General features: G+C 42.7%; 1 protein-coding gene across 9 annotated transcripts in view; it reads left to right on the top strand.

Annotated features, from left to right (window-relative positions):
• The window catches only part of CTNND2 (catenin delta 2), a 444,220-nt gene that overhangs the window by 385,970 nt on the left and 40,179 nt on the right, over window positions 1-18,071 (top strand). For 5 of the 9 annotated variants that reach the window (XM_083188240.1, XM_083188238.1, XM_083188242.1 and 2 more), the window contains one exon: window positions 17,670-17,795. The exons of 3 other annotated variants lie outside the window; for them this stretch is intronic. In XM_083188240.1, coding sequence (XP_083044366.1) covers window positions 17,670-17,795 — 126 coding nt within the window. The remainder of the gene's footprint in view (window positions 1-17,669; window positions 17,796-18,071) is intronic. One more of the 9 variants, XM_083188239.1, reaches the window with a different exon arrangement.

The raw sequence follows: 18,071 nt of genomic DNA, 5'->3' as shown, positions 1-18,071 counted from the left end.
TAATACCCCGTTACTATACTGCTACCTGGAGGGCTGTTAGGGGAAAACAGCCCTCCAGGTAGCAGTATAGTAACGGGGTATTAAATTATCATTCATTGGTTCCCTTTCTGTGGTGAAGTAAAACTAGATTATGTAGTGGGACAGTATTTCCCACAACAATACAACATTGTGTTGCAAGTTTCAAATCTAGCAGAACCTGACAAGAATGCAGGATGCCCGCGTATCACATACTATATATGTCTTCTTTAAATATTTGATGTAATGTAATGAGTTAATATATGATACATTGAATTGTCTTATATACTTCCTAATATGTATATGTGCTATTCTTATTAGACACACATGCGTGACACCAGCGGTTTAAATATATTAGAATACATCCTCTGCTTGTCTCTATTCGAGCTCCACGTTTTTTAATCCATTTTAAATCTTTATATTTTCAACACGGCACAGGCACCTAACATGCTTCACCACTTATGTTTACATGCGTCTCCCTACACAGGGACAGAGCGCTCCTAACACAACTTTGATTTATTGCTCTCTCCGTCCAGACACAGGCACGGACGCTCATCCTGTTGCCAGGACAACTGACTGATGTCAGAGGTCAGGTGATTACACACACAGCAGGAAGCTGCTTTTGGCGTCCTGCAATGCCCTGGTATCACGTAAGTGCTACACTATTTAAATGCAATTTGTTACAGCATTCTGTTTTTCGTTTTCTGCACTTCACCATTATGTTTTGTTTGATTCAGTTGATGTGTCAGTGGTCTTGAGGAAGGGGCGTCAGCTCCGAAACTGTTGACCATGTATACTGACCAGTTTTGCACTTTTATGCTTTAATACAATTTACCCACGTTTTCTTTGAGTGCCGCCTCCTGTTTTCATTTTTTTGAAAATCGTTATTATATATATATATATATATATATATATATATATATTTTTTTTTTTTTAATAGATATGTTTATTTGACATAATAACATACTGCATACAAGAATTCATACAAACAAGAAAAGATACTGCATCAATACAATAGAATAATATTTAATAAGTGCTGATATCAGAAAACATACAGTAACAGTCAGTATTTTAGATATGTGTAATAAATAGAAGCAAAAGAGAACTTAAGGTCTGAGAAAGTCTGCATCACCAGCAGTTAGGTGGACCTAAAGATGAAAAAGTATAATGAGAGTCAAGAGAAACAGTAAAACAAGAGAAAAGTGAAGAGAAAGTGAAGGAAAGAGGAGAGAAAGTGAAGGAAAGAGGAGAGAAAGTAAAATAGGTAGAGGCAGATCTTCAGCAGAAGTTCCTATCTGGAACCACAATTAGTGGGATACACAATAAAAAAGGAAGGTGTTGATTAGCCTAGTAAGTTTTGATAACCCTTATGGAAGGGAGAAGATATTTGCTGGGTGGTCACCCAGGGATCCCATGTTTTATGAAAGGATTTGAAGGATTTATTAAACCGTAATGCCCATTACACATTATGCCACACCATGATGCCCATTACACATTATGCAACATTCTATGATGCCCATATTATACCATATTATACCACACACCGTAATGCATATTATGCCCAATAAGTGTCACTTACTTACATGTTAATTGCTAGAGAAGCTTCATACTCGATGCCATGGGGGATTACATGCTCAGGGTCCAGGAAGGGACACTGGGACTGGGATCTGGTGTTAGCCTGCCCTGTGGAGAACAGGGATTAGGAGGGCCTTGCTAGGACAGGGGCAGGGGCCCCTCAGCAGACAGGAGTGGAGCCACAGTCAGGAACAGGCCAACACAGGGCTGGAGCACTGCGCTTGGGTGGCAGAGCCTAGGGCTCAGGACACTGTGACTGGGACAGGCTGGCATCCATCCTGGTTTGGTGTCAGCGGCCAGCCAGGCTGCTATGTGATGGAGGACAGGCAGCATGAACAGTCAGTAGGAGGTGCTGAAGTCCTCATACCCTGGGGCGCTGCCTCATTCCCCACTTCCAGCATGGAAGTTAGCAGCAGCACCCAGAAGCAGAAGATGCAAGACCTGCCTCTCGCCCCCCCCCATCATTGGAGCGTCTGTCAATCACATTCCGGCCCCTGTGCCTGGCTCAGCAGCAGCAGCGCCACAGCAAGGGGGACAGGGAAGGATGGAGCCACTGTCACTGTCAGCGGCACCGGGTGGTGACGTATGGTTGGCGGAGGAGGTGACTAGGTGAGCGCAGCTGCTAAAGATTTTATAGTCTGGGTCGGGAATGCCACCCGTTGCTCCTGCTGCTGCAGAGCACCTATCTCTTGTTCCTCCCACTGCTGCTTCACTGCTGAGTGCCTGCATTTGAAACCAGAGAGCTCTGTCTGTGGAATTTGTGTTGCCGCAAATGTGCAACAGCAGCAAATACTGTAGAGACGGAGAAAGAGCTGTCTCCATCTTATAAAACAAATCCTGGTCAGTCAGGGGGGTTTCTGTGTACTCGGAAACCCAACCCCCCCCCCCCAGCGTGCGCCAATGAGAGGAAGCAAATATTTGCGGAATAGGAGTTTTCAACAAATATAAGGCAAATGCTATAAACTCTCTTCAGAGGTCAGATAGCTTAGGTCAGGACCACCAAATATGAAAAAGGAACCTTCAGAATCAAAGCCTCTCAAACGGCTAGCATAGGCACCAAGATTAATTTTTCTCAGCCTAGTGGGGACGTAATACCATCTATAAAGTAACTTTTACATATTTTCTTTGACTTTGAAGCAAATTGAGCTAGAAGTGGCATTGTCCCAAATCTCTAACCAGTCCTCATCAGATAAGGGAGAATTAAGGTCGTTTTCCCATGCACACTCACTTAAGGTGTATTGAGGAGAAGAGTCCTTAGTCATTAACGTTTAGAGGAGGGATATTAAACCTTTAGTAGAACCTTACACGTGCTTACAACACGTGTATACCGATACCAATAATGCGGTATCCTTTCACTGTACTTAGTACCCAAACTTGCGTACAAATGTAAGGATAATTTCCTTATAACCCTCTGTCTCTTTTATGCGAATAAAAGCCAAGACTCAGTGATAAATAAAAGGATTTAGTCCCAGTATCATATAATTTGGTCCCTAGCGGACAACAGGGGGTTATAGAAATAAGAGAATACGGATTACAAGATATACACTGTGTAATACAATATAACAATAGATTCTAAGCTAACAAGGGAAAAAGAAGAGATACAAATACAAACAGCCACAACTACAGTATCTACATACAGGAATGCAACAGTTTACCATCTCATCTAAAGCGCTGCGCCGTCCGGTCCGAGCTCACTATATGCTATCAGAATATAGTCCAGGAAATAGAAGAGGGAGAAGTGAGACCGATCCCATGCTGGATCTGCTCTCTTATAGTGTCCAAGTTAAGGGGGCAGTGAGGGTCTCCATTGGTTAGGAGTTCAGGTGTCGCTTCTTGTGGATTGGTGCAGGGGAATGCACTTCAGTGTCCTTTGTCTTCAGGCATCGTCATAGGGGTCGTAAATCAACACTGAAACCAGCTGCATCCTAATCTAGATTTCTCTGAGCACATGGCAAAATGACCATTGATTATGGAATTGATCCATAACTGTTGGCCGTTAGGACTTGCAAACTTTAAACAAGGACCGGAGTGCTGCGCATGAGAGACAGAACCTATAGATGCAAAATATGTCCAGGTACGCGTCCTCCAACCTTTTCATACCCCCACTATCCACGTCGGTGTGGAGTTGTTTTTAAATAGTGTGGCGAGCGCAGCGAGCCACCAAGCCCGAAGCGTGGCGCGTCGCATCGCATCGCATGCCACTAGTTAAATGCGATATTAAAATTGTACACTCCTCCCGGGAAAGGCTCAAAACCGGGTACAATCGCATCGCATCGCATGCCTTATGTAGTGGCATGCGATGCGATGTATCGGGCGCCCGGATAATACACAAGTACCCAAGTTAAACTATGTGCTGTGAAATAAAACCATATTAACTATATTTTAAAAAAAGAAGGGCTAAAGGACAGATGACACTCTTTATTGTCACAGTCCCAAACAATTAAGTATAGCCCAGTTTAATCTTTTCACCATTTATTTGACGGATAAAAATAGATTTTTTTTTTGTGTGGAATTCTAGCATTTAGACCAAATCGAGGCAGTCTGCTCCAAACAGTCCTTGTGCTCAACTTCACATTGGCTTGCCCTATTTTACCTTGTATACACCCAGATGATTTTCTTTTATTATCACTTGCTGTTGTGCACCTTGTCCAGCCTTTATTGACTGAGTTTCTTAATACCTTTTCAAAAATGTAGAAATGCCACCTTTGGTTATGTTTCCACCAATTTGTCTACTAATTTCTTCATAAATGTAACCTTGTTCACTTAATAGTACTATTTTACATTGTTTTCTGGGTGACCAGTAAACTCTTTGTGCCATTTCTTTCATTGTATTACATTTTACAACCAACTCTAATAGAAATTACATAACAGTCTGACAAATGTCCTCCTCTCAGCACCAACACTGAAACCTACTGTGACCTGATTGGCTCATTGCCAAAACAAGATGAAACCTGATTGGCTCTCTAAACACTCATGGTCATTGGCTGCAATCAAATGAAGGAAAGTTACTTCATTATAACCTAAGCAAGTTTTTTTTTTTTTTTTTTCATTGTTTGGCTATAAATTTTGGTGTTATGAGCCATCAAACTTCAAAAATACACCTTTTCGAAAATATTTCAACATTTTAAGCTATATATAGTGGTGTGACCGGCATAAACTTGTCTGTGGTGGGCTCCTGGATCTGAGCACATTTTCTTAAACCCCATGTTCTCTACTCACTTTATGTTATGCAGCTGTGTTATGCCATATCTTGCATCCCGGACCCCTTTTTGGCTCCCTGGCGGTGTAGGGTGTTAGTGGCTGTGAACCTAATCTAGACCCAGTCTATGTCCTCTACCCCTCTATTTTACACAACTCCTCCATATGTTGCTTCCCTGACCCACTTTGTCTAGTGGCCAGACCCCTTTTTGGGCCCCCAGCAGGATTAGGATTCGGGGTCTAAGCAGCTGTGAAACTAATCTGAACCCAATCAGTGTCCTCTACTGCTGTATTTTGTGAATCTTTGCCATATCTTCCCATCTTTGCCATATTATTTCCTGTCCCACTTTGTGTAGTGGGTGGACCACTTTTGGGGGCCCCGGGACCCCAACGGGGGTCTTACTCCCACAGTATTTTTTTCCAGATTGTAAGTCATATGTGTACCATTTGGTGTACGTTGCTTCAGACATTCCAGAGTTATGCTGGATATCTTGCTTTCCTGACCCAGTGGCCAAGCCCTTTTTGGGGGTGCTTGGGGTGTCAGCCATATTTTTTTCCACATTGTAAGCCATATGTGTACCAAGTTTGGTGTATAGCTACACTCACATGCGTGACCTAATACATCTAGCCTCAAAACAATACAAAACAAGGTTTCAAAACATGAAAAAAAGTTTGTGTCCTATCTCAGATACTGAATTTAAATGTCAAGCAATCATTTTCTTGTACATATTTAATGCCAGTTACATATCCTGTCCTCAGTAGTGCCAGTTACAGATGTCCCAGTAATGCTTTTAGCAAAAAAAAAATCCGTTTATGGAATGTATGGTTTTCGGCAAAATTTGTATAACGGATATTTGGATAAGGGCTACACAACCTGTATGTATAACATGAGAGAGAGAGAGACAGAGAGAGACAGAGAGAGACAGAGAGAGAGAGAGAGAGATAATATATAATGTAGTTATCCTTCCCTTTTATATAGTTGCAATAGAGGTAATGTATGGGGAGTGTTTAATACACAGTAGTGCTACTTGGATTTTTTTTAGTTGTCACTAAGCAGATTATCAGTTGGGGGGTACTTGGACAATAATATTTCCTTGGATAAAATTGCCAGCATTCACCCATTTTTCGTTCACTGAAGGATGGATTACATAAGTTTTAGTAGTATACTGCTATGCAAGGAGCTCTCTCATTTTCTACAAACTTTCAGAAGTCTCCAGATATGTTATGCTAATGATAAGTAATATGTGTTACTTTCATGATGGACTTCAGAAACTCCCAAAGAGAGAGTCAGCTTGGGACATCACAACATCTGTCTCTGCACTGAGAAGTCCCCAGGCACCACAGGATGCCTGTGCCAGTTAGCACTAGAATAAACAAATGGCTGTAACTGCCCTGAAGCCTGAGTATAGTAGACCATGAAAATGAAAAATGTGTGCAGTGTAAGTCACAATTCTGGTGTTTCAAGTACTGAATTATAGCTGTAGCTCATTTATACAGCTAAAAATAAATCTTAAATAGAATGAAGTTGAAAAATCTTACAGAGGGAATGCAGCTGAAAATGTATAAAATAATATTAAAATATATGTAATGTGTTTCATAAGAAATTCTGGACACGGTGTTAAAATCCAGGTCAGTACAAAGCAGAACACTGTGACATATATCATGCAGTGTGTGATAAGTATGTATTAGAACTACTGTAGACATAACTTTCTGGATAAGCTGTGGCAGATGTTGTATGCATTACAAGGATAGATTGCATCAATTTCATTTTCTTAGTTTTGAGGTTTATACTGAACTTAAAGTCAATTTATTGTTATTTGATGGGTAAGGCAGACTCGGTGGCAGATTCTGGATCACACGCAGCAATCTGAATCTGTCCCTGCCCCGAGGGTTGTGTTTGCATTTCTTGTGCAAACCTCGACTTCGAATGGCCGCGGCAAGTTATTTACTCACTGGACCGCTCACAGCGGGAAGGGAAGGTTCGTGGGGGTGCTGGGCCATGGGAATGCCTAGCATTTTATGGGCATCTCCGTGAAAATGCTGGGATTCCCATGGGTATGTGGGCAGGCTAATGCTGGCAGCTGCCTGCCATGTATTCATCCCGGCGCCCACAAATAAAAGTCACACTGACTTTTATTTGCAAAGGCAGGATAAATCATTTGATAGTCCGCAACTATCGAATGATTTCTCCTGCAGTGGCGGCATGCAAGGGGATGTGTTCTCGGTACACATCCCCTTGTATGGTTGACAGGGAAAACGGTGGAAGGCAGGGTATTCGGCAGTGCTTGGTAAGCTGCAACTTACAGAGCCAACCAGAATCAGGCCCTTGGTGTTGGTAAGGCCCTCAGTGGTGAGGTAACCGGCCATGCACCCCCAGCCAACCGGCCAGGCCAGGCATGAAATGCAGGGCGTTCCCATGGGTTCCACCCCGTGCCCCCCACCCACACTGCTAGGTGTGAAAGGGATGGCAAATAAGCAGTTTGTCGCGCCTTCTCGCACCAAGCAATTGCACATGCGCCTTCACAGGCGCATAACATCACTCCCCTGCGCAGGGGAGCATGTCAACCAGAATCAGCTCCTATATGTAATTTCCCATCATCAACAGAGCCGAATTTCCCATTAGGCACATGAGGCACGTGCCTAGGTGCGGCACATGTTTGGGGGCGGCACTTGGATGCCTGTGATAGTACTGTCAGCCCAAAATGTACCAATAACTGCAAAATATCCACTGTACTGTACTATATTCCATCTTAAATAGAGTGTAAATGGATAGGACATGCAGATACTGCCCCTATAAACTGTCCTACTTAGTAAACATTATTGTTGTGCCTAGGGGCGCCCTCATCCCTAAATCCGCCCCTGATCATCAAGTGTGGCCATTCATGGGGGCCCCACTGGTCGGCCTACTTCTGGTGACGTCACCCTTGTGCACCCTTTATTCCCACCATATTCCTGCTCTCTCTCTCCATATATATAGATGCAGTGCAAATACTGTATGCTGCACCAATAAGAAATCTGCTATATTAAGAAACACATAATAAAATGTAATGTTACAAAATGTTATAGCTGTTATTAACTATTTTAAATGGGGTAACTTTTATTTTTTTAGTATTGACCCTTTGATTGTTCTTTAATGTCAATCGGCCAAGAGTGTAATTTTTCATTTGGTACTTGTGGAGTATCACGGCTCCCATGGTATGGCATCGTATATCGCATGCGATTTGATCGCATGCGATGCGATGCGATTTTTAGCATACAATCAGCATACGATGAAGGTCGTGGGAGCCGTGATACTCCACAAGTACCTTTCATTTATATTAGAATACATGCTGAAAATATTTTATTGGTGGTAAGTGCGGCTTACAGCCAGTCATCTTCATTTGTCCATGGTACTTAATGTATTTTCCCCTGTAAAGCTCTACTGTAAAAAGCAGACTTATATAGGGGGATTAAAGTAGCCACAGTGTTTGACCTGCAGCTAATTGATTACAGTGCCCGATTCAGTTAGCTATGGGAACCCTGGGTGCTAATCCTCAGCCACAGGTAACAGATTTTTCCTTGAATGATCCCCCCTCGCCATAGGGAAGGTTTACAAACACTTTTAGTAGCCCTTAAAATAAAAATGACTTGTTTGTTTTAACAATCACCAAACCTGTATAATTCACTAGGCTGAAAACAATGCTAATGTATATCAGATTTAACCTTTCATCTTTAAATTTTTTTACCTAAAACCCAGTTGATCTAGAAGGCAAAGACCCTTAAGGTCCTAAACTCCAATGCTGAAGTAATATCAACAGGTCATGTTTTGTGAATTACTTAAATTACTGTATGCAAAACTGAGTCAATCTATTTAGCTTGGTTTGACAATCATCCCACCTGTTTCCACAAACAGAAATCCACAAAACATGACCTTATAAGAAATGTTGAGCTTGGAGTTGAGAAACACTGCCACATATCACACTACATGATTCTTTTATGACCTTTTCCAATCACTCCTGGAATATATCAACATTTTAAGCCAATGCCGTTTTTTGCAGCTTTTATGGTAAAAAAAATCGACCAAAATGGGTGAACGCTTGTCCTCTGTAATGTCATTAAGATGGACATATTGGGGGAAATTTACTAAACTAAAATCGTATATAACAAATTTGTATTGTATAGTAAAATACGATTTTTTTATGCGTATACTTTACATATTTACAGGATTTACTAAATTCGTATTTACGGCACATTCGCATTTGTAAATACAATTACGAATGGATACACCATCTATAGAATACGACTAGGAATCACCATTCAAAAGAAAATCAGTGAACAATTGACGGTACTTGTGTATTATCACAGCGCCCACGATATTCAGTCGTATGGCATTGTATTCCATTTAAAATTGTATACCATTGTATATGGCATACAATGGCATACAATGCAATGAGATGCAATTTTAAATTGTATATACAATTCTCTGACCTTTTCATACCCCCACTATCCACGTCGGCGTGGAGTCGATTTTAAATAGTGTGGCGAGCGCAGCGAGCCACCGAGCCCGAAGCGTGGCGAGCGCAGCCGCGTCCCCTCGCCACGCTTCGGGCTCGGTGGCTCACTGCGCTCGCCACACTATATAAAGTCAACTCCATGCTGACGTGGATAGTGGGGGTATGAAAAGGTCGGAGGACACGTACCGCCGCCCCTCGCGGGCTCGCTGCGCTCGCCACGCTTCGGGTTGGCGTTGATAGCACGGGTGGCGTGGGGATGCTGTTAACATTGTAAGCACCTATTTCTCCAACTTTAGTTTATTAAACTTTCATCACAATGGGGGTTATTCTAGTTCATTCTTTCTGACAAAATCCTTCTTAGATGGACAAAAACATGTGCACTGCGGGTGGGGCAGGTGTTACTTGTGCAGAGAGAATTAGATTTGGGTGGGGTTTTTCTTCAAAGTGAGATCTATATTGCAGTGTAAAATCATGCAGTCAGTATTTTCCCTGCACAGAAACAAAAAAACTCACCCAAATCTAATTCTCTCTGCACATGTTACATCTGCCCCACCTGCAGTGCACATGGTTTTGTCCATCTAAGAAGGATTTTGTCAGAAAGAATGAACTAGAATAAACCCCAATGTAACATGAATAAGCAAATATGAGTTCATATTCGGCTCATCAAAATAGTATACACTTAGTGACGCCTTTCATGGAATAACCTGCCTGCTTCCTTATACAGTGCCAATACATGTGCAGTAGCCTAATGTATCAAGGCAATGTTTCGCATTGAACCAGTCCTTCTAGCATGGAAAAGGCTGTTTTAACTCTCTCCATGTTAATGGCACTTGAGTGCACCTGTGCTAACATTAAGCATAGTGATGTGTTGGACTGTGCCCAAACTTTCAATTAGCTCACTCACAAAGAGCAAAGGGTAGGTAGGATTATGGAAATCAATGCAGAAAAACTCCTGCCTTGTTTCAGTATTAGGAAATTATGTAACTGGTAATGTTTGTGTGGGTTTCCTCCCACAGTCAAAAAATATACTGGTAGGTACAGGCTTCTGACATAATTAACCCTAGTAAGAACATGAAATGGTGGATATAGAATGCATGCTCGCCTGGGACAGTGGGGCAGATGTATTAAGCCTTAACAAGATATAGATTCAATTGTGATAAGGAGAGATAATCGTCCAGCCAATCAGCTCCTTACTGACAGTTAGCAGGTGATTGGCTGGACGTTTATCTCTCCTTATCACATTTATCTCTTGCTAAGGCTTAATACATCTGCCCCAGTGACTGATGCAAATGACCAATTGGTACTCTTTACCTAGAAGGGCGCCCATCGCGGGCATCGCATGTACATCGCATGCCATTATAATGGCATGCGATACGACCGATGCGATGCCCGCGATTTTACATAGAAATACATGTTAAAATGAAAATCGCGTCGGTCGCATCGCATGCGACCAAAAAAAATCGCATGCGATGCGACCAACGCGATTACCGCGATTTCACATAGGGAACAATGTTAAATGGCCCAATTGACCCGATTTTACATAGGGAACAATGTTAAATGGCCCACAGAGGCCAAATGGCCACCCTCAAGTGTGAAATGGCCCCCCCAATTGTTAACGCCACCCCACGATCAACGTCAACCCGAAGCGTGGCGAGCGCGTGAGGGGCGGCGGTACGCGTCCTACGACCTTTTCATACCCCCACTATCCACGTCGGTGTGGAGTTGAGAATAGAAAGTGTGGCGAGCGCAGCGAGCCACCGAGCCCGAAGCGTGGCGATGGCAGCGAGCCCCGCGAGGGGACGCGGATACCTTCACAGGTATCCGCGTCCCCTCGCGGGCTTCACAGGTGTCCGCGTCCCCTCGCGGGGCTCGCTGCGCTCGCCACGCTTCGGGCTCGGTGGCTCGCTGCGCTGAGTCAAGTGACATATCTATTATCAGATTGTACGATCATGTTCCTGTCATGGTGACCTATTCCACAATCATGAATGTGAGAATCTCTTGTTACTGTATAATCATTTCTTGGTGAGGCTGATGAGGACATGTATATGGGAGCAGGTAGGCTTGTACACTACACCTAAACTGGTGCACACATTGGGCTTGATTCAGACCGGGTTTTAGTTTTGCGAATGCTCGAAAAACTAGAAACAGCAGTGGCAGGGTCTGCAGGGGGGCCGCCTAGCACAGGACAAGGCCACCCTGCACGCCACGTCATGCCTTGCATTGTGCCATCAAAAGTTTGTTCGAACTTTGCTAAAATTCAAGTGCATCTCCACACAGCAAAGCGGCTGCCCGCTGAGTGTGCAGCCTAGCTGCAAAGCCAGGCACAGACCAGCCATGTTCTGAGTTGCAACAGCTGCGTGTGATGTGACGTCAAGCAGCCACCAGGTCCCTCCCATCGAGCAGGCCGGACATGCCTGTGCTGTCCGGGCTGCTTCCACAAAACAGCAAGTCACCACTTTATCGCATGCCCACCTGGCTAGCACGGAAACTCCAATCTGATGTGATCGCAGTTTAGGGCTTGTGCATGCTTCCTCTGGCATGCACAGAACTGTGGAAATTGCTGAATAGCACTTCTACATCAGGGTTCAAATCAAGCCCATTGTGTCTGGTGGAAATTATTACTTTTAAACAAGACAGGGTTTCTCAAAGACTTAAATCATTATAGGTATTTTGATGCTCTCCATAAAGAAACGAATCCAAGAGGCAAGCCCATTGTTCTTGGGACCAACCCTGTCTCTCTTCTGTTTTTTCAAAATGTGTCTCAATATTATCAGATTCATTTTTATTGTAGGAAGAGATTAGCCAGTATGGGGATTAACCTTTTGCTGTCCAATTATTATTATTTTTTTGCAATTCAAACAGTCCGGTTTAAATTACTTGTATTTTTTTTATTATTTAAAAATGGTCTGCATTGAAAGTTGAACGGTGTTAATGTTCTTATTGTGGAATTTCCATTTGAATTCTAGAAATGTACATATTAAAAATGTGTTATCTGTCTTGTGAGAAGTGTAACCCTGATTTTGGGCATAATTCTGACTGGATTGCAAAATTCTCTAATGCGGGCACCCCTGGACTGATAGGGGACACATGCGGGCACCCCTGGACTGATAGGGGACATATGGGGGCACCCATGAAATTATAGGGCACACATGCGGGCACCCCTGGACTGATATGAGACAAATTATTCCCACCAATAACACCCGCTACCTAACCTTCTGGTGACAAAAATAAAAGTGCTTTGTAAAACCCCATTCCCTGGGATAGTGCACCCTCAGGACTGCTGAAACCCCCCCCCCCCCACCCCAAATAACAAAAAAATAACAGCGCAACCCTTTTAAAAAATATGGGGGCCATAAAACAATGATCAAGAGTCCTTGTCCCCCCCTTCTCCCCCAACGTTCCCTATCCCATGCCACCATAAATGCAAGAAAAAAGGCACCTTAGAAAAAAAAAACGCTTTCTCTCAAGAGATGCTGGCTCACTTCAGCCACTCTGCGATGCCGTTTAGCCGCTCCACACACTCCAGCTGCTCTGCCCATTCCACACTGCAGCCACTCTGCCCACTATGCCCGCTCTGCCCGCTCAGCCACTCCACACTGAAGCCACTCTGCCGCCGCTTACAGTTCCCGCCTTCGCTTCCTGACTCAGAGCGTTCTCAGTCCTGTGCCGGTGCATGGTGATGTCATCCGTGCACCAGCGCAGTGCACTACTGGGAACGCTGAAGCCCTGAGAGGCTTCAGCAGAAAATATGCATTAACGGGAACTTTCAAAAATTATTGCGATCTACTGGTGGAAGGTCTGCGATCGACCGGTAGATTGCGATCGACCGTTTGGCCACCTCTGCACTAGAGGATATAGTCAAATATAGCACTCAGAATGGTCTTTCTGAGTGATAAATTTTACTACAGTATATATTCTAGTGTGTACACTTAATATTGTTAACCATGCCTGCTCTCGCACAATGTTAACAGTGACTGCAGCAGGGCCTCGCCCATCCCCACCATTGCTCCCTTTCTCACCAGAATCGGCAAGTGTGTAAGCATATTGGTGCCGGTTCCACATCACTGCCAATATCAGCATCGGCAGGGATCACCTAGTTTGTAAGGGGCTTCAATCTTTCTGCACACTGTGCATCAGCCCCACATGCAGTGCAGCATTGTGTTACAAAAATGTGAAGTTGCTTCTTTATTTTTCTTTATTTATATTTAAAACCTCCAACCTGCAAATCAGCCCCTGAGTTTCCTATATTAAAAGCAAAGTACTATACTGATGAATGATTAAAAAACCTGCCTGACAGAGACACCATGCTGTTAGTTAGCTATTACCGGGATTAATAAATGGAGTAAAAATTTCAAATATACATTTTAGTCAGTCAATACTTGTAGAGAAAAATAGAAAGAAACTCTATTCCCAATAGTAAAATAACAGAAAGCCATTTTAATAACAATGCCATAGGCAAATGCAGGGGTTTTTTGGTTGCCTTGAAACCTCTCTACTCTTGGCAAGTGACTCAAATTATGAAAATAGCAATGGTACAGTATATACAGGGCCGTTTCTACAGGCGGACAAGCCATGCAGCGGCCCGGGGCGGCGCACGGCTTGTCCGCCTCTGTTAAACAGCCGGGGCGCCCGGCCGGCAGCTGAACTCACCGCCGCCTCCAAGTTTCTGCCCCTCTCCCCGTCCGCAACGAACAGGCAGTCAGGCACAGCTACAGCGTGAGCGCGAGCTGATTTCCCAAGGGAGGGGAGGGGAGCGCATTGCGCGTCTCTCCTTCCCCTCGCTCACTGTGTCATTGGGCTGTCAGCCAATCAGAGGAGCTCGCGGGCTGGCAGCCAATCAGGAGCCAGCCCGCGAGGTATGAATGGCTGACGGCTCAGGGACACAGTGAAAGCAGCAGCACCAGCGGGCAGCGGCGGGGGAGACCCAGAGAGACAGTGAGTTGTGCTGCTGGCACTTTGGGGGCATGTGTAGCACTGTGGGGGCATATATGTGGCACTTTAGGGGCATATCTGGCACTGTAGGGGCATATGTGTGGCACTGTGGGGGCATATGTGTGGCACTGTGGGGGCATATGTGTGGCACTGGGGACATATCTGTGGCACTAGGGGCATATTTGGCACTGTGGGGGCATAGAAATTATATTTACCTACAGCCCTGAAAGTTCTAGTTGCTTGTATACCTATAGGTCTTTAATATGAATATTCAGTTATTGGCAGTGATTATCTTTTCTTATCTACACACCTGTGAATTAAAGATTATTCTGCAGTAGTGCTAGTCATTGTTCGTTCTTAGTCACGTACATGAATTTCCTTCTGGGTATAAATGTCTGCTGAGCATGAATCATTCCTTTAATCCTCCTTCCATCAAGCATCTAAAAGCCAGAATACTACAATCTAGAGAGCTACAACTGTATATACTTAATATTCATTTGTTTGTTTTTGTCTATTGCTTTAATAAAAACTCCTGCAGTAGTGACAATAATGCTAGAAGACTCCAATGTAAATTACTGAAATGATGGTAAAGCAGGAAATGAAAAAGAAAACAACAGCACTATTAAGGTTCTATCAAAAGCAATAAATATAGGAAAATGCTGTTATGAAATTTCTGCACAAACATTAATTACCCCTCACTGCCCAGAATTATCTGATGACATCATCTGCAACAGAACAATTAACATTATATACAACATCCTTTCTAAAAGCAGTGATTATAACTCAAACAGGATAATGAGTCCTAAAACAGATGACAGAACACTTGCTTACGCAGCATTAAAATAAATGCCTCCAATATGTTGCGTTGTTCTTTGTGTTTTTGTATTGTGCAGTCACAGTATGTAATTTGTTTTGCTCCTTTTAAAAATATTTCTTATAATTTCTGAATGCTTAAATAAAATATTTCCTTTTCTATGTTTTTTTTCTATCTTTTTATTACTGAGTAGAAGGTTTAATATGTGCCAATACTATCAACTAAAAGAAGGGTAGGAATTAACCGAATTACATTGTTAGAGGCGCTATAATGGGACTATTTTCTCAACCAGCAGCTGTATAAATAGGGGTAGTCACTCCCACAAAATATATATAGAGAAAAAGGGTAATAAATAGCGCTACTTTGAGGAATAGTTACCTAAAATATGTGATGTACAGTAACCAAACATGAATTCATAAAACAAAGCAAAGCCTTAAAAAATCTGAGAGTTGCCGGTGAAACACCTTTGTATTCACACCCGACTCCATTGGACCCCACCTGATTCGATTACTAACCTGAGGAATCCTTAACCAGCACATTGCTCAGATTTTTTGGTTGGACCCACGGACTATCTGCTGTATTTACCATTCCAAGGGTCAAAAAGTATCCCTGCAATTCGAGTTACATGCTTTCTGCTACAGGTACCCCAATAATCGTGACTGGAAATAACTTTACTGGGAACTGTTACCTATATAATTACTTTGCCTACTACAACAAGGTCCACTATAGGAACATGACTCCAAATATTCAGGAGAGGGTTGCCTCAACTCTCACCAACGTATTTTGATATGCAGTTCTGCTTTTCAATAAATGTATTATTGTTTTATTAATAATTCTTTGGTGACGTGATCACATATTTTAAGTAACTATTCCTTGAAGTAGTGCTGTTTATTATTTTCGCTAGCAAATAAAATGTATTAAGTAATAAGTAGTATGAGGATTATTTTTTTACGCAATCTACTAGAACCCAACTGTTAAGCCATGTAGAAACGGCGATTCATCTAAGCAATTTTGACTACATAGTCAAAATCAATTAGAATATGTCCCTGAATTGCCTTGTGTGTACTCAGCTGGTGATACGTGGCCCCACCAGGGGTTAAAGTGAAGGGGAACAGAGTGGAACTGAGTTACACAACCTCTAATGGTAGGGGGAACTGAGCTCCACCTCTATCACAGCCCTGAGCAGAAATTCCTACAGAAAAGCCTGTCCCAGCGGCTCACATGGCATGGCGTATATGATGTCATGCCATTAACCCCGCTAAAGTGAAGAAGAGCCACTAATAGGAGCAGGCTCTGTGCTTTCTTGCAGAGGTGGGGAAGCTGCTGGATGGACACAGGGCATGGAGTTGCTGGAGTGAAAGAGACAGATGTGTACAAGCAACACAACTGTGGACCTTATGCGTATAAGGGGCACTACAGTGTGATTTAATATGACCAAGTGCACTACATGCGGTGTAATGTGTATATGATTGTGCTACTGTGTGACCACACCTCTTCCTTGTGCTCTGCCTAATGATGGGGGGGGGGGGTTGGTGTTAGGGTAAAGGAGTTCTACCACCTCTCCAGGATCATTTTAAGCAACGACTGGGAGATTTTGACTAACCAAAATCACTTAGTCAAAATCTCCCTGATGTGTGTACACCCTTTAGGTTCTCTTATCCACTATTGAGTCTAAAGATGTATCAAGAGATCAACTGAATGAACATCAGACATCTGAGTAACTCACGGGTTACTCAGGATAGCTGGAAAATTCACACTCCTGATGCCTGCGAAGTTGCATCAAGGGTTGCAGCCCATTGTTCAGAACGCCCAGAAAACTGCAAGCAAAGATGCCCCATTTTCTGTAGCGCTGACTGTTGCCACCGCTACACACCAGCAGTATTTGTTACACAGTGAGCCATCTTAGATGGCAGCTGCAGATCAGTGTGGCTTCTGTGCATGTACAAATCTAAAAACATCAGACATGTGCATAAACATGGGGTTTACGTGTACCTACTGTATGACGTAGGCCCAAAATGACTACCACCATGTCAGCAATACATGCACGTATATATATTTTGAACACTTCTTAGGGTAGAGGTATAGGACATAGACCTATTCATCTTTTAGAATATCTTATCAGACAGTAAACAAAATGCAAGGTACCATTGTACTGATTCTAATTATTGGTTGTCAGTTATCACTATTATTACCCAATAATTCAATGTACAGCATTCTGATTGCATAGTAATGCATCAGTTCTAGGTGCGATTGTACTATATTAGGTTTTATGTCACTATAAAGGTAAAGATGCTTGTTAATATAATTATATTATGGGGATATTTTGTTGTATCAATGATGTAATAGATAATGTATGGAATATCCTTTGTGATATAAATATAATTAGTATTAGTATAACATCAATGTTGTCGTTTGTGATATATTGTATTTTAGGAATTATGAATAAGATACTTTTTGGGGTGGGGGAGGGGGTTATTAAGGTGTACACACCCAAAAATGTAATTTCTTTTTGTTTAGTGTAGACCCCAAATGTATTCCTAATTGTGCCATAAGCACACACACAGTATTTATAGAAACATATTTAGAATTGATAGTGTTTACTGACTGTAATGACTGACAAATGACTCATTGATTTGTGGCAGCAGGATGCCCCAGGCTTGAAAGTGAATGAGGAAGGCGGATATTCACCCACCCTTCAGTCTGAGCCAGACAACGCTCTGTATACTCTCTCCCAGGGCCAAGCGACCAGAATCAATTCCCAAATCCAGGTATTCTGGCTGTCAGCTTCCACTCTTCATTGTTTCCGTATGTTTAATGTACAAGCAAAGTTATTCAATTAAAGCTCTGTTTATAAAATCAAAATTACATTCTGCCCACCAAGTTTTATACTTCATATTACAAATATTGTACTTCCCCTACCAATGCATTATATAGCTGCAGGAAATGTATATAGAGATGAGGGAAATATTCAAAATTGTTATACAGACAATATGGGGGAAATGTAATATGGGGGGTTATTTTGGTTCACTCTTTCTGACAAGTTC

The sequence above is a fragment of the Crinia signifera genome, chromosome 5 (assembly GCF_055691185.1).
Source record: "Crinia signifera chromosome 5, ASM5569118v1, whole genome shotgun sequence".
In the NCBI taxonomy this organism is placed as follows: domain Eukaryota; kingdom Metazoa; phylum Chordata; class Amphibia; order Anura; family Myobatrachidae; genus Crinia; species Crinia signifera.
The sequence above is the reverse complement of the archived record's forward strand: the minus strand, read 5'-3'. Positions and strand labels throughout refer to the sequence as shown.